The sequence below is a fragment of the Haliotis asinina genome, chromosome 14 (genome assembly GCF_037392515.1).
Source record: "Haliotis asinina isolate JCU_RB_2024 chromosome 14, JCU_Hal_asi_v2, whole genome shotgun sequence".
Taxonomy (NCBI): domain Eukaryota; kingdom Metazoa; phylum Mollusca; class Gastropoda; order Lepetellida; family Haliotidae; genus Haliotis; species Haliotis asinina.
The window spans coordinates 915,212-935,513 of record NC_090293.1 but is presented as its reverse complement, the minus strand read 5'-3'; the positions used below and the strand labels follow the sequence as shown (position 1 = coordinate 935,513).

Here is a 20,302-nt window from a genome sequence, read left to right as displayed (position 1 = left end):
AGGTTGTCAGTAATTTATTATTGACAAAAAAACCCCCCCAAAAATCTTTTTCATTAAACTTACAGCAAACATCATCTAATACGGAGTAAGTTTGTGATGAAGTGTGGTATAAAGTCACATTTAAAAATTTTCTTTGATGGTTATATGCTGTAGTAAGCTAACTGCTGTAATAATAGTGCTAGCGCCAGTGATAGCATGCACACAATGTGATGCTGCTCAGGCAACAGTACTATCTTCTATATACATATGGTATGTAATTGAGCATTACATATTTTGACAACAAACACATTTAAACTGATTGAATCTGTGTTTATTTAGGAGTATAAAATGTTGGTGAAAGGAATAGGCCAGTATTTACAGAGTCTGAGGGGTGGCTCACCAACGTTTATACAATACACCCCAAAAGAGTGTACAATGTACCAGGTATACCCCATCTACAGGAACTTACCACAGGAAGGAGAACAGTGGACAAAGATCCAAAGCCAATCACATGAATTGTATTCTTTTTTGTAGTTATTAGTAGGTGGGCTTAATTAGAAACTGTCTAAACTCGCACAACTATCCAAACAAGAAATTTTTCCAAATTGTCAAAACACAGCATCATTTTTGAACAGATTATTCTGAAGATTAATCTAAAGCTGCAGATGTTAATCTTTGACATAAATGCAGGTGAAATGCAATGTTGACATTAGGTTACCACTAACATCCTTCCTCCCCTAGTTTGTGCCTAATGGTAGGAGATATAGCCTGACAAAGCATGAGATAACAAGCATGTTTTAGATCGGGCTATTGCAGACTCTGAACTTCAGCTCATCATGTTATGATCAAATGCTGGAGTAAGCTAACTTCAAAATGAGTTTAACTGTTGGACTGAAATCAATGCACCTGACTACAGAATGATGGTTGGGGTTGCATTGCTTACAGAATTCAGTGCCAGACCTTGTCACAGAAACAATTACTATTTTCCAACATCAATCAAGGTATTTAAACAAAGATTGGTTCTTGAAGGAAGTGGATCTATGCCACTGAACATGTGTACATATAAATATCTGATACCGTTTAAGAACTGAGAGAACTTGAGGAATATTCATATGAATACCAACTCAAATGATGTTTAGAAGCTTTCAGCTAGACTGCTATACTGTATGCTATTCATATGACAACTCCATGCAACAAGTTACATTCAGTTCCCATCTGGAAATACAAGATAATAATTGCTATCAAAGTTCAGTGGTATGTTTGCTACACCCCTTAAGTAACTGTAAAATTACCTGATGCCATCATGTATCAAATTAAGTACAGTTACTACTCTGTCCAGCTGCTACAAAAATGTTCTGCCATTATAATCTTCTGTAAACAATTTCATTAAAATATACCAATATCTTATGCACCAAATCATCACAAGATTCCCAACCAATATTGTTTACCAAGTTTTGTCTTAACAACAATACATTTTTGGTAACAATTTTTGGAAGTAAGCTTATCATGAGGACATGTCTTGGTTACGGTTTGAAGGCAGAGCTGAGGTTTGACTCCTTGTTCTGTGACTAGCACACAGAAGGCTACCATGGTGGGGGCTAGGGATAATTGTGTGATATCATTCATTCTCCACACGTCTTTCCACAGGCATGATGACTGTCTCAATCTCAATCTAGCTTTTACTCTGGTAATAACAAGTATGCAACGTCATAATAAACATTCATTAATAATTGTATATATATGCCCTGGAGACATGACAACTATGCTAGTCTAGATTCCCAGACACTTGGGGTGTGATACAACACGTTTTGCCACACCAGCAGCAGCCTACCACACGTACAAGTATAACCTTGACCCTTTCTAATCAGCAAATACTGTTTCCATACTTATAGAAATCATTGGAAGGTGATCTTTTTTGTTGTAGATGCATATGGTACTTTGGAATTCTCATGAAAGTTGCTTATGTTGGTCAGTAAATGGAACCTTACCTTTGTGTCTTTGATCATCACACCATTCTCGAAAGACAGGTGTAGCAATCCTTGCCACATTAATTACTTTATTCCATCTTGGTGCAACACTTAGTATCAAAAGACACTTTTTTCTCATTTCGAAATACTTACACTTGAACTGATTCCATCTGGCATCCCATGATATGACAGGTATTGTACCATCAGTGAAGTATTGCATTACCATGTGGTATCACTATATCTTAACCCCAAACAGATGCATGCAGTTGGCTGCTAACACCATACATGTATATATGCTAAAAGATTAACAGATAACAATATCTAAAGACCAACCAATCGACACACTTACCACTCACAGAATCACACATTTACAAATGACTTTCATTAAAATGTACAGATTAGTAATACCCATGGTGGCCAGCTTCAAATCAAAACATATCTTACCGCTGGACAGTGAACTCGGACACTCAGCCATCACACAAAAGCCTGAAATACTGGGATGACATCCATCAGTTTTCAGAATATCAAACACTGCTGTTTCACGAAAATACCATCATAAGCGAGCATTATGTTTCATACCTTACTCTGAAACAAACTGGTTAATAAAACAAATCATATATTTAAAACTCAGTTTGGTTACACAGACAACACAAGCTTCTTGAGAAGGAAGCCAGTTATACACATGGTACAAGAAAACAGACAATCTGAATGTTGCTCCAGTCTGGAGAGGCACAAAATATGCATATGTTAAGTTAGTAAATGTATCCGAATTAACTTGGTTATCTGAAAAGCTAACAGGAATCTGGACAGAGGCAACAACAGATATAATCTTGACAGCCGAACAAGTGACGAGCAGACAGTTGACACTGTCAAGCTACAAGCTGGAGCATATGGGCACATAAATCTGATAAGAAACTATGTTCTATGTCCATTACTACAAGGAAAGTTTAGCCTGGAATGAAGGAGAGCACTATGAGCCGGTATACAGACAGGTATGCCCTGAGTCCTCATCTAGCCTGCTGAACATAAGTAATACATTACGTTCTAGATGTACAGAAAGCATGATCAATCCTACTCATACATCACATTTCACATACAAGTTCTGCTTTCAGGATACCATTCTTTACAAACACTGATCTTGGTGTGTACAAGGTACCAGTCGTACACACCAGGATCTACCAGTGATGCTGAGTAGATTTCCTCGTGCACACACTGGCTTACATCATACTGCAGCGGTGGAGGAAGACATGGGCAAGCCACCAGGTGAAGATGGGGAAAACAGACACCTAGTGTGTCTGGATACATGACTCTGGAAGGTCATCAAGGATCAACCAATGCAACAGTGTCTTTGTCAGAAGTGTCTGAACATACACCAAGCAACAGGTCTGTGACATCCGGATCACCTGGTAATACATCAACAACGTCACAACAAGACAGTGTCTGTAATGTACAAGAGTCAGGAATATCAGCAGCAGCCAAGTCTGTTGTATTGATCACTGTGAGAAAAATAGGACATGCTGTACCAGAAAAGTGTCTCAAATTCACCCAACACTTTGTACAGGCACAGATGAGTTTGGAATGATACCTAGCAACCTTGTGCCTTCTGAAACTACAGGCCAATGTCTAGATGGACATCAGACACTGCTACAGGCCAATATCTAGATGGACACCAGACTTCGCTACAGGCCAATATCTAAATGGACACCAGACACTGCTACAGGCCAATGTCTAGATGGACACCAGACACTGCTACAGGCCAATGTCTAGATGGACACCAGACACTGCTACAGGCCAATGTCTAGATGGACACCCGATGCAGATACAGGCCAATGTCTAGATGGACACCAGTTACAGTATCACATGCACGTACAGGCCAATGTCCAAATGGACATCAGACACTGATACATGCACGTACAGGCCAATGTCCAAATGGACATCAGACACTGCTACAGGCCAGTGTCTGAGATGGACACAGACATTGTATCAGACAAAGCTACAGATCAACATCTAGATACACAGACACAGCCACAGGTTATTTTCCATGAGGACGGTGCCTTGGTTTGCCAAGCAATGTCCATAATGCATGTGATACAGTTACAGAAGAAGAGATGATGTTTTTAACGAATATGTCCAAGATAATAACAATTTTTTAGCTGAGCTGGGTGGTGAAGATGTGGAAGTGTGTGTGTGTGGAAGGCTGATGTAAAACAGAAAATGCTGTGTTGAGAATACAAATTGCTTCCATCAACTGCAAACAGGGAAAAAACAATAGTTTTTTTATCATTTACCTTATGTTTACTCCATTCTTAATTCATTAGATACTTGAAATTTATTTTCAGACAATACATGTACCTTGATACCAAAAAGTCCCAGAGCTGACCTTGCATCACAAGCTTCTGCTGAAATCTGGATACTCTTGGTGACTGTCTTTACTTATCATAGACAAAATCAGACAGCCAGTACTAATTTACTTGTAGATGAAGCTAAACAGTTTTCTTTTCAAGTGAAAAACACAAAATAATCTCTAAAACTTCTTATATACAGTAAAGTTCTTGTCTTGTTAAGTTCAGAGTTAGTTCTGAATTACAAACAATAAACCAGTGATTCAGACACGGTCTTCTTGTACTGGTGACATGAGTGTATATGAGACATCTGTGGCAGGTATAGTTGAGCTGATTTCCCTCCACGCCTTGTATACTATGTCAGCGGATGAGATCTCAATGAATCTGATAATTTCACACACAGAAAAACATCATACAAAACTCTTTCCTGACCCATAGAAAACTGAAGAAGATTGTGTGGCGATATGTCAGAGGTGATACACAACAGGCCATGCTGCAACATCGTCTTCACATTCCATGTCAGGATTGTCTTTCCCAACAGGTTGACGCAACGAATAAATATATGAGAGTAACATGAGTGATATGGACATCCTGGGCCAACTACATCACTATTTGGGAGAACTAGAGAAACCATGCAATCTGACTACAGCATCTGGTACTTGTGCCCAAATGGCCACATGCATTTCACTGTACAGAGAGGCAAATAAGTCGGAAGTATACAAAAAGTCTACTTGCAAAATATACACTCTGGCCCCTTTCAACACTTTTTACAGGATCAAATGAAGCACCGTAAAAAAAAACAGAAATAAATCCCTTGTGACAGGCCTGCACAAGCAGCGTCCAGTAGGCCTTGAAGGTTGTCACTGTCTATACACAGGTCACTTGGAGGAGTGTCCAGAGCTGGCCCACTACTATGTCTCTGTCCACTCTGTTTTGTCAGTATGTTTTGCAGAGTTTGTAATATAAAACAGACTGGCGCTATGTTGCCCAGCCTCAATCAAGACTTGTGGTTGGAAGTGAGCCATGTTAGGCCCTCATACAGTCCATCACCCGTTGTTGCACACGCCGGCTGAACATACCAGTTGCGGTCACGTATTCTTGTTAATCCTAGCTTCTCTTGAATTTCATGTGGCTTCATGGCTACAACAACAAACAGGCTTATTAGCTGACTACATACACCAAGGAAAAGCTGATTTCTTCCACTGACATTACCTAGATAAGCAGTGTTCATTCCACTATACAAACAGGGAAGACCTACGGCAGATAGCAGAGTCAATCTCCTCCCAAAATAGTGAGTAGGGAGAGTGTAACTTGGTGGTTATTTTCCCCATTCAAAAGTTACGAAACACAGACAAAGTCAACCAATTCTCTTTGAAAGGATGCCGTTGGTTTGGGTAGTGCCTACTCTATCCCAGGAGAACTATAAACTCATGAAAGGGGCAGTTGATCTATTGGGCAATTTGGTGATTTTCTCCATATTTTGTACTACTAAAAAAAATTAAATGCATCTCCAATCCTTTCAATGCTGGACTTGACATCCATCTGACAGGAAAGTAGCATAACAAATCCCAAAATATAACTTGCAGTAACTATTGAGCAAGTTGGATTTAAGTGTCATTGGTCTATGGCATGCTCAGTTTCTAAATATATTAACTTTAAGTTGTTTATGTATCTCAAATAGATCTTTCAAAATGCTATTGGCTAAAATTCTCAGCACACAATCACTTAAATATCTTATATTTACTGAATTTGTAAATAATTTTGCCTGGAAAACCTTCAAGCACTGACATAGCTGATAGCCATTGAAAGCACATAAGAACGTGGCCTAACATGCCATTTATAAGTTGAATAAACAAGGTTAATACTTGAAAATATGCTTTCATAAGCAGAATATGAATGTACATACATCCCCCAAATTGATTAAATGATTAAATAATGCTGATAATGAAACATAATCACAATATTTGTAATCGTATTGATCACTGGTAAACCTGGAAGCACACTGCACATATCCAGGCAAGATATGGAAGAGTTAGCCAAACTACCCATGATAAATTCCTTAACAAGATTCAAATTCCTGCCAAGTGCAAAACTAATTGTGTAATTTGTTTTTTAATTGCCTTCCCAGTTAACTACTCTAAAAGACCATAGTATGAAGTGAAACAAACTGAAACTTGAAAGCTGCAACATGCTATCTCATATGTCTACTAACTTGCACCAGGAAGATGTTAATATTAAGCAAATTCTCACTTCAACTGAGAAACTAGTTTGGTGAAGTGGAAACGTCAATGTTCATGTCATGAAATTTTATGTAGTAACACAAACTAATCTTATTAGATCCAGAACGATATCGTTAGAATGATGTTCTCTATCCAAACCCAATCCTGTTTTGAACTGGTTTACTCAAATTTTAATATGGATTTTTCTGCAATATGCATGAGGCAATATTAAACACTTGCAGCCGCTTAACAAAAGAGTTCTCAGGGTATGACATTTCTATATTAATATTCCTTTCCCTGATAACTGTGATGAAAGAAATATTTGTCAACTTTCACAAGGTTTATACATGAAAGCGATGTAAACTTATGATAGCAATATTTTACCCAGAGGTCGGGCAAAGGATTGCTTTAGTATGTGTAATGAAATATGACTTGTGTGGAGTGAAAACACCGAACCAAGATGTGATGACATCAATTATATATTTTTGAATATGACTTTTCAGAAATAATCTTAGTATTGGCTTTGACTGCTAGACTCAGACACCAAGTATTGTCCTACTATGTATGTTTGTATGTTCATCAAGATTGCATAATGGGCAGGTATCACATCTGAAAATGTTATACAGTGTGACATGTTCATCAAGAAATTGTTACATTCCACAATGAGATATTATCAGATCATCTGCTCTTTCTCTGTTTACCAATCTGACTACACAATCTCCACACATACCTCTCTGATCAAAGGGATCTCCCAATATATACTAATCTCACAGCCAAAAGGATTTCAAACTCCACACCTCTCTCAAAATCTTTAATCCCAAAGGATTTTTCTATTTATCTCAACTTCACCATTTCTAACTAGGCCCAAAAGTATCCTCACATATACTGCTTTGCCAATATATCTGTGCCAAAAGGACCTCTCCACATACCATTATCTCAAAAGAATCTCCTGACATCTTACCATCTGGGAGATCCTGTTTGTTAGCAAATATCAGAATAATCGCATCTCTCATCTCGCGATCATTGATGATGCGATGCAGTTCCTGCCTGGCCTCGTCAATACGGTCCCGGTCAGCACAGTCCACTACGAAAATGAGACCTTCTGTTCCTGTGTAGTAGTGCCGCCATAATGGTCGAATCTTGTCCTGTCCCCCAACGTCCTGCAACACAACAGAGACACTCAGACACAGCTTTAGCAGAATGTACTCTGCCTGACAAATATTTTAAAAATATGGCTTCCCTACCTAAACACATGATTCAGTAGTGCCACAACTGCCATACAATGGGAGATCTTTTTCTTACGAGGGGCGATAACTCTCCTTTTGAAATGATATAACCTACGGTCCAACTTCTCGCTTCCAGCCTGGTTCCTGATTCAATGTATGCTGCGACAACTTGTTACATGTGAAGACAGGACCAAGCTTACGTGCTGCCCTGATCACCTTCATTGAAAAACTATCGTTTACAATGAAAAGCCATTAACTGACACGTTTCATTTTAAATTTAATTTACTATGACAGAACCCAAGGCAGTGTAAGTTCAACTTACTGCAAGTCTTGAGTGTAGTTCCCATACTACCACCTATCTCTATATAAAAATAGTCGGAGATACACTTCCAACCAACTTTGTTCTTTTCTTCTTTGACTTTAGTTTTACACCGCATTCAGCAATATTCCAGCCACATGGCAGCGGTTTGTAAATAATGGACTCTGGATCAGGCAATCCAGTGATCAACATCATGAATATCGATCTGTGCAATTGGGAACTGATGACATTTGTCAACCAAGTCAGCGAGCCTGACCACCCAATCCTGTTAGTCACCTCCTACGATAAGCATAATTGCCTTTTATGGCAAGCATGGGTTGCTGAAGGCCTATTCTTATGCTGGGACCTTCACGGGTTCTCGAACCAACAAGTACTGAATCAATCCCTCAAAGTCTTTATTGGCAGTTTGTGATTATTACACACCCCTGACAACTGGGGAAATTCTGTATAGAATGTAACAGTTAGAAGCATATAAATTACAGCAGTTCCTCACACATATTAATCAATTTTGGTATACTAACATACGTGTTGTGAGTCATTCTATATTTGAGCATTTATTGATTCATTTCTTACAAAAGTTTAACACCACTGTTAAAGCTCTCAATATAAATAGTCATTTACAGTGAATTGTCTCAACAAACAACATATAAATCTGACCACCCAAGATGTGTGGACGTGTATGAAACAATTAAATAACACATGTGTTTCTTGTTTTGGTAACATTACATTGACAAAATATTTCCCATGACAGACCATACACTATCTAACTTTAACTTTATATTGTAATTTTCATTCAACAGTTCTTAAAGAAAACTTTTATATCAAATATGTGTTTTTGAGGACATAAATTCAAATTTAACCTCACAATTATTCTATCAACATATGTTTATGCATTTATTCATATTTTTACAAAGTGAACAGAAAATATGTACAATGACTAAATAAGGTCATGCATGCGTAATGCAATATCAAAGTACACACGCAATCAAATAAAATTACAATATTCTACAGAGCAGATATAATGCAAAGTGGGAAAGCAATGTAAATGTAAATGTAAACGGACATAATTTGTCCGCTACTGTTATCTTACAATTACTTGACCAATGTTTCTCACTTTGCTCTGTATCTGCTAAATATCTGTGTTGTCAAAAATCTCAATCCTATCTTGTATGACCCAAAGAAATTTACGTAACAAGACTTTCAGTGTTTCACATTTTCAGCTCCCTACCATAGTGAATCAAATGAATGCAGCTAAAAGGGACGTAATATTCTAAGTGATTTGAGTATATATACACTGAAAATACACTGCAGTTTAAATGTGTGATATAGAGCGATCTAGTACCAGACTTAAACTACAAAACTGCAACAAAACGACAAAACATGACCTGAAAACGATCAGTTGATTCTACCACTATGCTATGAACTGCTATTTCGCTATTTATTCTTGCAATGTAAGCAGTCATGACTATCCCACATGTATCATGAAATAAATATTTCAGGATATAACACTTGATACATCATCGTAAGAGCTAAAGATATATTGTCCACACACCAGCATGAACGTTACCGGTGATGGTGAAGGCTATACCCGTTCCATATCAGGACATCTACTGCATCAACACTTCAATACAGGGATACATGATACATGATACATGATACATTCATCATCATGTACCTACCCAGACACTGAACTTGACATTCTTGTAGTTGACTTGCTCCACGTTGAAGCCGACTGTTGGGATGGTTGTGACTGACTGGCCTAACTTCAACTTGTATAGCACAGCTGAGAACATGATTAAGGACATACACTTACAGGTACAAGGAAGGCTAACACTATACAGGTACAAGGAAGGCTACAGTGATATGTCCATCCCCGAATATCCAACCATTATTATGCATGGCTATGTTGAGGAAGTGATGCAACTCTCTTCATCTCAGAGAATAACTTCCCATACTTTGTCATGTCTTTCAACATTGTCATCCACAACACCAGGGGCCACTTGCAACTATTGTAGTGCTCCAACTATTGTAAGTCCATGTATGGTAAGGTATGCGAGCTATGACTGTCCTAGTGCTCAAACTATTGTTAGTCCTTGCTAAGTATGATTTTTTATATAGTAAATTCACACTAGATTAATATTATTAAAAAAAAAAAAAAAAAAATGTTACAAGAGACCATCAACATGATCTCCCATTAAAACAGCACACCAAATAAAATCTGATGGGGGAGATAATTTTTTGACCAGCTTTACCTCAAGATAATTGCCTGTGTGGCCAAAATATCAAAGAATGATTAGAAGGAAGATAAAGGGAAATAACTGCATAACTTAAAAAGCATGCTTCTACAGTCACATCCCATTGCACATGGTATGTGTACAAAGGTATTCAACCTCTTCAGGGTGAAATAAAAATATATAGTGAACATAGGTATGATAGGTTCACTCTTATGTGAACTTTTACTGACATATTGCTTTTAACAGACGGTGCCACAAGAGGGCGCCACTTCTTGATATTCCTATTACATAAAGTGGACTCTGATTCTCTTTCTCGGATTGTGTATACCAGACTGAAATTGCGGTCCCTACGTACTCCTGCTTTATAGGAAATTTAAAAGTAAGTTGGTGTAACAACACAATTATTATTATTATGTTTTACAGATTAAGATTGATATGCAGCAGAGAGGGTTTGGGTGATCCTGGCACAGTCAGGCCGGTGAGGCTCATTATCAGCTCAGGGCCCTCGCCCCCTCTACACGCAGCCCAGACAGCGAATGGGACTTCTCCCAGGAAACACTGCCTAGTCAAACCCACCAAGAACTTTCCGGAGAATATGGAGGCTCCCCAACACTGCAGCCTTCTGCATTACCCAGATTGTCAGAAGGGCTGTGCTCCCGGTGGAGAACCCGGGCACTCTCCTCATCTGCACCAAGAGATCAGGAGGTACCAAACCAAGGGCAGCGAGAACAAAGGGGAGCCTGACGACAGTGTACTTGGGATGCAAGTGAGACATTTCAAAGGCGAGGTCCGCATATTTATCATGCTTTTCCTGAATCTTGCCAATCATGTTGGTGTCAAAAGAGACAGAAAATTCTATGATATAAATAATTTCATTGGCTTTATCAAAAAGGACAAGATCAGGTTTGTTGGCTGGAATTCGTCTCAGGCTGTATATTGGCCTATTCCAGAGAAGTTTGTAGCTGGCATAACATTCTGGCGATTGCGAGTGGGAAGTGACTGGTCCTGAGCAGCAAAAAGGAAGCCCTCAGTTTCACATTTGAGACCAGCCGACTTCATCCAGGCGAAGGAGTCGGTTGGATTGCTGTTCTGTTCCACACACTGCATATACACACGATGCAATGGTTTCTCAGACAGCTTCTCCACAAAGGACCGACTCTGGGCAGACTTGGTAAAGGACTTCACCTTTTTTATTCCCATCGCTGTACTGTCCAGCAGTACATCACCGTGAGCAAAATCAACTTCAAATTTCAGATTGTGTCCAACAACCTTGGCGCGCTTAAAATAGCTGTGGAATTCCTTGCTTTCATCGTGAGTCTTGATGTGCATCACCAGAGGATCATCTGATAAATAAATATGTGCAAAAGTGCACAATAGAATTCTGTCATGAAGAGCTTCCACATTAATCAAACCCCGACCTCCAGAATTGATTGGCATGTATAGATGATTAAGAGAGGAACGAGGGTGGTGTGCTCTGTTATCAGACATGATCCTTCTGGTCAGGCGGTCAAGACCCTGGATGTCTTGTTTTGTCCAATCAACTACTCCAAAGGAATAAGAGAGGACTGGCACAGCAAAAGTATTGGTGGCTTTGACTTTGTTTCGAGCATTTAGCTCGGAGCTCCAGATTTTCTTTAAACGAGATTTATACTCGGCCCGAAGTTTATCTTGAATCTGGGCATTCTGGAGCTTGTCTCTTATTATCATTATTATGTTTTACAGATTGAGATAGAAATGCAGCAGAGAGGGTTTGGTTGATCCTGGCACAGTCAGGCTGGTCAAGCTTATCATCAGCTCAGGGCCCTCGCCCCCTCTACACGCAGCCCAGACAGCGAATGGGACTTCTCCCAGGAAACACTGCCTAGTCGAACCCACCAAGAACTTTCCGGAGAATATGGAGGCTCCCCAACACTGCAGCCTTCTGCATTACCCAGATTGTCAGAAGGGCTGTGCTCCCGGTGGAGAACCCGGGCACTCTCCTCATCTGCACCAAGAGATCAGGAGGTACCAAACCAAGGGCAGCGAGAACAATGGGGAGCCTGACGACAGTGTACTTGGGATGCAAGTGAGACATTTCAAAGGCGATTTCCACATATTTATCATGCTTTTCCTGAATCTTGCCAATCATGTTGGTGTCAAAAGAGACAGAAAATTCTATGATATAAATAATTTCATTGGCTTTATCAAAAAGGACAAGATCAGGTTTGTTGGCTGGAATTCGTCTCAGGCTGTATATTGGCCTATTCCAGAGAAGTTTGTAGCTGGCATTTTCCAGGACGCCCTGGACATGTTCAGGGTCGTACCATGGATGGACCTCGGAATCAAAGCCACAGGCATGGCGGAGACGATAATAAAAGCAGCGAGCCATGCCATCATGTCTTTTAAGATATGCTGTTTGTGCCAAGGAAGGGCATCCACTGACAAGGTGTTGGACAGTCTCTGTAAATTTATTGCAAAGACGACATTTCATATTGATATTTTCTTTAAGAATAACATTCTGGCGATTGCGAGTGGGAAGTGACTGGTCCTGAGCAGCAAAAAGGAAGCCCTCAGTTTCACATTTGAGACCAGCCGACTTCATCCAGGCGAAGGAGTCGGTTGGATTGCTGTTCTGTTCCACACACTGCATGTACACTCGATGCAATGGTTTCTCAGACAGCTTCTCCACAAAGGACCGACTCTGGGCAGATTTGGTGAAGGACTTCACCTTTTTTACTCCCATCACTGTACCGTCCAGCAGTACATCGCCATCAACAAAATCAACTTCAAATTTCAGATTGTGTCCAACAACCCTGGCACACTTAAAATAGCTGTGGAATTCCTTGCTTTCATCGTGAGTCTTGACGTGCTTCACCAGAGGATCATCTGATAAATAAATATGTGCAAAAGTACACAATAGAATTCTGTCATGATGAGCTTCCACATTAATCAAACCCCGACCTCCAGAATTGATTGGCATGTATAAACGATTAAGAGAGGAACGAGGGTGGTGTGCTCTGTTATCTGACATGATCCTTCTGGTCAGGCGGTCAAGACCCTGGATGTCTTGTTTTGTCCAATCAACTACTCCAAAGGAGTAGGAGAGGACTGGCACAGCAAAAGTATTGGTGGCTTTGACTTTGTTTCGAGCATTTAGCTCGGAGCTCCAGATTTTCTTTAAACGAGATTTATACTCGGCCCGAAGCTTATCTTGAATCTGGGCATTCTGGACCTTGTCTTGAACTTGCATTCCAAGATAGGTGTAGGCCTGATCTTCCACAAGATGCTCAATAACTCCTCCCCCTTGTAACTTGACCGATCCATCATTAGTTACCTTGCCACGTTTCAAATGAAGAGTATTACATTTGTCGAGCCCAAATGTCATGCCAATATCATTAGAAAAGGACTCGACAAGGAGAACCTGTTCTTTCAAATTGGTCTCTCCTTTGGCAAGGAGCTCGATGTCATCCATGTAGAGAAGATGAGTAAGAGGTGTTGGGGAACTGTGCTGAGGAGGTCCGGGATGGTACCCTTCCTCCCTATTGAGCAGAAAACTCAAAGGATTTAGTGACAGACAAAAAAGCAAAGGACTGAAGGAGTCCCCCTGAAATATTCCCCTTCTGATTGGAATAGATTCCGAAGTCTGCACCTGCCCTTGCGAGTACATCTCAAGTTGAGTCGACCAGCAACTCATTAAAGACTTGAGTAAATCAAGTAGTCGCTCAGGGAGGTCAATACACTGAAGAGACTTCAGGATCCATTCGTAAGGGACAGAGTCATATGCCTTTTTGTAGTCTATCCAGCACATGGAGAGGTTGCGGTGGTATGTTTTAGCCTCTTCCAAAATCATTTTCTGTACAAGAAGTTGATCCTTGCACCCCCAACATCCCTTTCTCGCCCCCTTCTGCTCTCTGTAAATTATCTCATTGGAAGAGCAGTAAGATGACACGAGGTTTGACAAACACCCTGTGAATAATCTGTATTGAGTATTTAGACATGTGATAGGGCGGAAGTTTTTTGGATCAGTCAAGTCTCCTTTTTTGGGAAGGAGTATTGTGTGACCTTTGCAGAACCACGGAGGAACATAACCTGTATCCACAAGAGAATTGAAACAGTGAAGGAGTGGTGCTTGGACACAGGGAAACAGTTTCCAATACCGGTTTCGAATTCCATCAGGCCCTGGAGCTGTATCAGATTTGGACTTCTTTATAACAGTCTTCAGGCAATCTGGTGAGATGTAACAGACAAAAGACCTGGTTACTTTCTCATGCATTGCATGGTCATAATCACTGACCCATGGTGCCTCCAGGTTACAGTTGCCGGGTATAGACCACAACTGTTTCCAGAACCTTTCATTGGCAGCCATGGGAGGCCGTTTATCATGTTCATCAACACCACTTGTCTTGAGTTGCCTGTAAAATTGCTTTTCATTATTTCTAAATAGTTTATTTTGTTTGATAAATTTGTTTCTCTTTTCCCATTTTTTCTTTCTTTCAGTCCAAATTTTTATTTTTGCCTTAAGGGAATTGACAGTTTGGAGAAGGACCTTTTCTTTTGTTGTCTTGTACTGTAATTTTATTTTTCGCCAAATTGCCTTTTGTCGTTTAGACATGGGATTCCCTGATGATCTTAATTTCAGGCACAGCTCTATCCAGGAAATATATTTCCTAGTTTCTGTTAATTTGACTTGAAACCGTTCTTTTCTTGGTTTATTGTTTTTAGTATTAGAGGACTTTTCTTTGGAAACTGTGTGAAGTTCCTCCAAGGTTCGAACGGCAGCATAGACACAACAATTTACTTCATGTAATGAACAGTCCGCAGGAAGTTTTGAAGACATTATTTCATTAAGTAAATCAATTTCATTTTTGGGAAAAGACACGTTTAGTTGTTTAACTGGCCTCCGTTTCTCTAAAGGTAAATTACAAATTTCCTCATAAATAGAAGTAAACAAAATATAAACAGGATTTTCGGTAAGGTCTGCAACTGAAGAAGAGGAAGAGTGAGGGTCCAAAATTCAGGGCCAATTGGCTCTTTCTCGGAAGAGTTTCCACCAGGAAGAGGAAAGAGGTTGACGCGGACGTCCATGAAAAGTTTTGGGTCTGCTGCCACTTGAGCATTTTGCTCTTGCAAAGGTTCCTGACGGGCACCAGTCGTGGGCTGAACTGGCTCACGGGGCATAAGATGTTTTAGCCTCCGGAGTTGATCTCGGAGATTTTGGTCCGTCAGGTAAGCATACATGGGCATGGCATTGTCCCAATGCAGCTTAAGCGACTTGCCATTGATGCGTGGATTATCAGGTTATTATTATTATTATTATATTCTACTAGACATTTGTATAGTGCTGATATCCTGTAACTGCTCAAGCGCACTTTGTTTTCCCCTCTGATCATTGAATGTCCATCACAACGGCACATCGTATTTTCAATCTCAACTCCCCGGGGATCATACAAAATGAATGAAAGAAGCCTTGTTGTAAATATGATTTACTTACAGAAACTTTTAGTGATAACAGGCCTCTCTGCTGGGAGTTGCCATAACTCTGATAAACAGCAAAACTAATGTAATGAGCTGTTTTGTATTGGAGGTTGATGTCAGCAAAATGCTGTTTTTGCCCAAATCTTAATGAGAACTCCTGTGAGATGTTCTGTGAATGCTGTTGTGTCAAGGCAATGTCTGCTTGTCATGTTGGGCAGTGTTTTTGTCCTTGCATGAGAAGCATGCAGAAACACATTGGACAAAGCTCGGTAACAGCATCAGATAACTGGATGAATCTTCTGCATAAGAGATCAAACCAGATCACCCTCTTCCACCTGAACTTTGCTGTAGGATGAAATCATTTACGTCATGTAAATGCATCAATGTAATCATGAATCATCAACGCTACACTGGGTGGACAACTGTTTAATCATTTTCACACAAAACATTACTTCCTGATCCACACAAAACAAGGAAGTTGCTTCACTCACACTTGCCCCACCCATACAGTGACGAACACATACAAAATACTATGTGACACAGATATTTAGATACAGGGGCCCTGAAGTATACATGGAGGATAGGTGTGTGTGTGTGTGTGTGAGATGGATGTCTCCCCTGGGTGTGTGTGGACGGCCAGGTGTAGGTAGGAAGGAAGCAGCATACTGTCCAGGTAAGAGAGGAAGAAATGTTCTAGCTGCAGTCTCAAACCAAAGGGAGATAACCTATCAGCAATCAACTATTATAATATGTCAAAGCATTACTCCTGGAATAATGTATAGAGACTCATGGTGGGAGCCATTTTTGTTTTTTTTCATGTACCCTTTTAACAGCAGTCAATTTTGTTTTACTTTTCACTGCAACCTGCATGGAACATTCTCATTGTTCTTATTGTGTTGACTAGTCAGAAATCATGCAAATCATTACTATTATTAGTTCCCAAGTAATTTTTCACCGACAACTTCCAGTGGCATGATTATATTTTAATTTAAAAAGAAATAAAAGTATCACTTATTTGGTATGTTTTCAGTGAATTGAGTATTAAAAGGACCGAATGTGTCTACAGATATTGATGCTGAAGGAAGATTCCAGCTTAGGCAAATGACTGTAAGACAAAGCCCTCTGATCTGGAGACATATCCACATATCTTGCCGTTCTTCTGAAGGATTCTGACCAGTACACAAACTAGCAATCTACTGTATACACAGACAAATCCCCATCCACATCTCTTTCTAAAAAAATGTATCATCCTATCAAGCTAGAAAATATTTACTGTGGAAATGTCTTGTACTGACAGGTGGGGTGTCAATCAGCCTACAAACAGAAATCATCAGGTTGTGCATGAGGCAAACTCTTGCATTCCTCATGCATGCATGTAAATTGGCAATGTCATCAGGGAGAGAAGTAGTGTCCTTATGTTGCCTGTAGCCATGGACTCGAGAAATGATGAACTGTTAGTGGTCTAGGACAGACTTTCTAAGCTATACCAAGTGCAGTTCTTGAAAGGCAAGCATTCATACACCATATTAACCAATCTAATAGGAAGTTACAGAAACGTCTCATTACAGAAACTGCTTCTTGTGGGAAGTAATTACTTCTTTTCACGGAATTGTTTATAAAATCAGTCTGAAGATTTCCCCAGGAAGTGTGACAATAGGTACTGCTGTCTATTACATGATGATATAGCCTGTTCTGTCTGCATGACTAATTATCAGGTTGAAGGGCAACTTGCATAACATGCATAAAGATTCTTTGTGCACAGTGATAAGAAATGTCATCCACTTTCTGACACATGAATCTCCTAGGCGTGGCTTGTTTTAGGGAGTGTCAGCTGGCTTTCTTTCACTCAAAGGAATCCTGTACCAGCATTGTATGTTGCATCAATGGTGGCTTCACAAACACACAACACCCACAACCATACTTCCTCACAACAGGTGCATGTACATGTTTGTTTTCAGTGAAGGATACTAGTTTTTCCTGCTGCATCAAGCCCCAACATGAGTATTCTCATCTCCTTGTTGCCGAACACCTTTGACAAGATCTTCCCCATCCCGGCTGGTCAGTTGGCCGATCCCTACTTTCACCTCCAACCTGAAACAATACAAAACAATGATCTAACAAAACAATTCTCATTACAAACATCAACAAAACAAGCTAACACAATATTCTAACATAGCAATGTTAACAATAACAACAACACTACAAAATACAACAAATAACGCCAACATTATGTTCAAACAAAACAATTCTCACTACAAACACCAACAAAACATGGTCAACATAATAGCAATTATCACTACAAACACAAGAATTAAGTCAACTACAAACTTCAACAAAAGAAAGTGAACAAATGTTCCAAGGAAACAGTGCTCACTACAAACACCAAGAAAACACGGTAGAGATCAGTGTATCAAGTATACTATATCATGGTCAATATGTAACCAACAGCAGTGTAATGAAGTAAGATCAACCTATAACCACTAGCAATACCTACAACCCAACAGTTGGGGTACAACATAATCCTCTTTGTACAGTGAGAGAGACAAACCTACAGGGAGGAATGTAACACTGCCATGTGAAAAAAAACAGCCAGGTCAAATGCCCATGTTTGTTGCAGTTGAACATACATGATCCCCATATATTCTGGATATATTCAACACAAACCCACAGAAAACCAGTGTTGTGCTGATGCACTTCATCCGACCACTACATTAAATAAAGTTTACAGGACTTTCCTGTATATTCTACTAGTGTTTCACTTGTCATTTTTAGCTTAAGCTGATGAGAGAAAAACAAAAATTAAGATTGCAAAATCTAACTTCGTTTCTAGTAAGTGCAAAGATGTGATGTCATAGCCAGGGACTGCCTTGTAAAATTCATTTGTTATTGAATAGTAACAGTAAATTTTGACATATTTTGTCTGGCAAACCCAAGCTTGACACTAGTCACAATTTAGAGTGATTAATCATAGTTCATATGAATTCTTTGGTGTCTGTTTGTATTAAGGGTCAGGTATGCATGTCAGTTGGTAATTTTGGCTTTTGATTGGGATGATGGGTATGGGTGAAACTCTTACCATTTTATAGCATTTGATGCAAGAACATCGTGATATCATGGCCCAAATCAATCCCTGCCACATATATGTAATAAATAATATAGTCTGTGGTGTAAGTAAACAGCTCTCATATTCTGTTCAAATTACAATAAACAAAAATAATCCTACCTTAGTATCTTTTCCTGGATTTTGGAGCAAAGACATAATATGAAATGAATCTATGGAACTTTCAAGGATTGTAGCTGTTTGCTAAAGTGTCTGATAGTGATATACTCCTATTACTTAAGAGTGTACAATAGCCATGGCCATCATAAAACAAGAACAGTCTCCTTTGAATTACCTAGACCTTTCGTTTAGGGTCTGGAAGTATTTGATATATGTCTTTGCCACATACATATGGCAATAAAATGTCCAAATTGGCTCCAAATTGGACTACAAACATAAATCATCTATTGCAGAGCTAGAGTTATGGAAAAGAAATCTTTTGGCCCCTGGTACCACCTTATATATTCAGAAAGCTGAGAATTAGTGCATTCCACACATAATTAAAATGTTCCGTAACTCCAACTTGTTCAATAATTATTGCAAGTCATATATGGGGATGTTATAATGCTGCTCTCCTGTGGAATGGGTTCAACAGTAGCACTGAGAGGATTAAGACAATCACTTGTTTGCTTGATCCATTATTGACAGGCAGACATTATTTAACTGGAACTTTTCTGGGTGTTGTGTTAAACAGTAACGTAACTGTACTGATTTCCATGTGCCACCGGTCAGGTTAGTATAGGACATTGTGGGTGTTCAGATGGAGGTACTGGAGGGAGGGAACAGATACACACACAGGTTTCAGATCATATACTGTCGTCCATGCATCACAATGGGGATCATGTGGTAGCCTAGTGGTCAGAACATTGCTTGACACATCCAAAACAATTGATTCCCTACAATGTCTCACTTCTGGCGTCCCATAGTGATAATAAAGGAGTACTGCCAAAGGCTGTGAGGAGCCATACTCATTCTATATAGAGCCAGAAATAGCCATGCATGTTGCACAAACATTTCACTCCTGGATGAGTTGTTCAAGTAAGGGTCTCTAGCTGTATCAGCCAGATGTGATGCTGCAGAAGTTTTAGGCCAGTGATACACATAAGGAAATATACAGAAAATGTCTTTTCATGTTTCCACAGAGTAGCTTAGGCAGTCAAATGGGTGAACAGAAACATTAAAAGACATCAAACACACTACCGCTGAACAATTTCATGAAGTGTTTACGCCTTCATCATGTTGATGTCCTAAACGCACTTCCATAATCCCATCTTTTCAACCATCAATTTGATCAAGCTAACAGAAACCAGGATGCTGACACTGCATACTTTCCATCAACCTATCAACAGCCTGGATTTAAAACTCGCTTGTACTTCAACTTGTAATGTATGCTGACCTTCAACCCTGAGTGTGAAAGACCCTCAAAATATTAAGTGACATAAAAACCTGTCCAGCAAGCTAG

At 39.6% G+C, this 20,302-nt stretch overlaps 1 protein-coding gene across 1 annotated transcript in view; it reads right to left on the bottom strand.

Annotated features, from left to right (window-relative positions):
• Positions 1 to 294: 294 nt before the first annotated feature.
• Positions 295 to 20,302, bottom strand: part of LOC137261088 (ADP-ribosylation factor 6) — a 35,030-nt gene continuing 15,022 nt past the window's right edge. Inside the window, exons 2-5 of the mRNA XM_067798760.1 lie at positions 17,709 to 17,831; positions 9,732 to 9,835; positions 7,469 to 7,667; positions 295 to 5,428 (exon numbers count right to left, since the gene is read on the bottom strand). Coding sequence (XP_067654861.1) covers positions 5,286 to 5,428; positions 7,469 to 7,667; positions 9,732 to 9,835; positions 17,709 to 17,790 — 528 coding nt within the window. The 5' untranslated portion in view covers positions 17,791 to 17,831 and the 3' untranslated portion in view covers positions 295 to 5,285. The remainder of the gene's footprint in view (positions 5,429 to 7,468; positions 7,668 to 9,731; positions 9,836 to 17,708; positions 17,832 to 20,302) is intronic.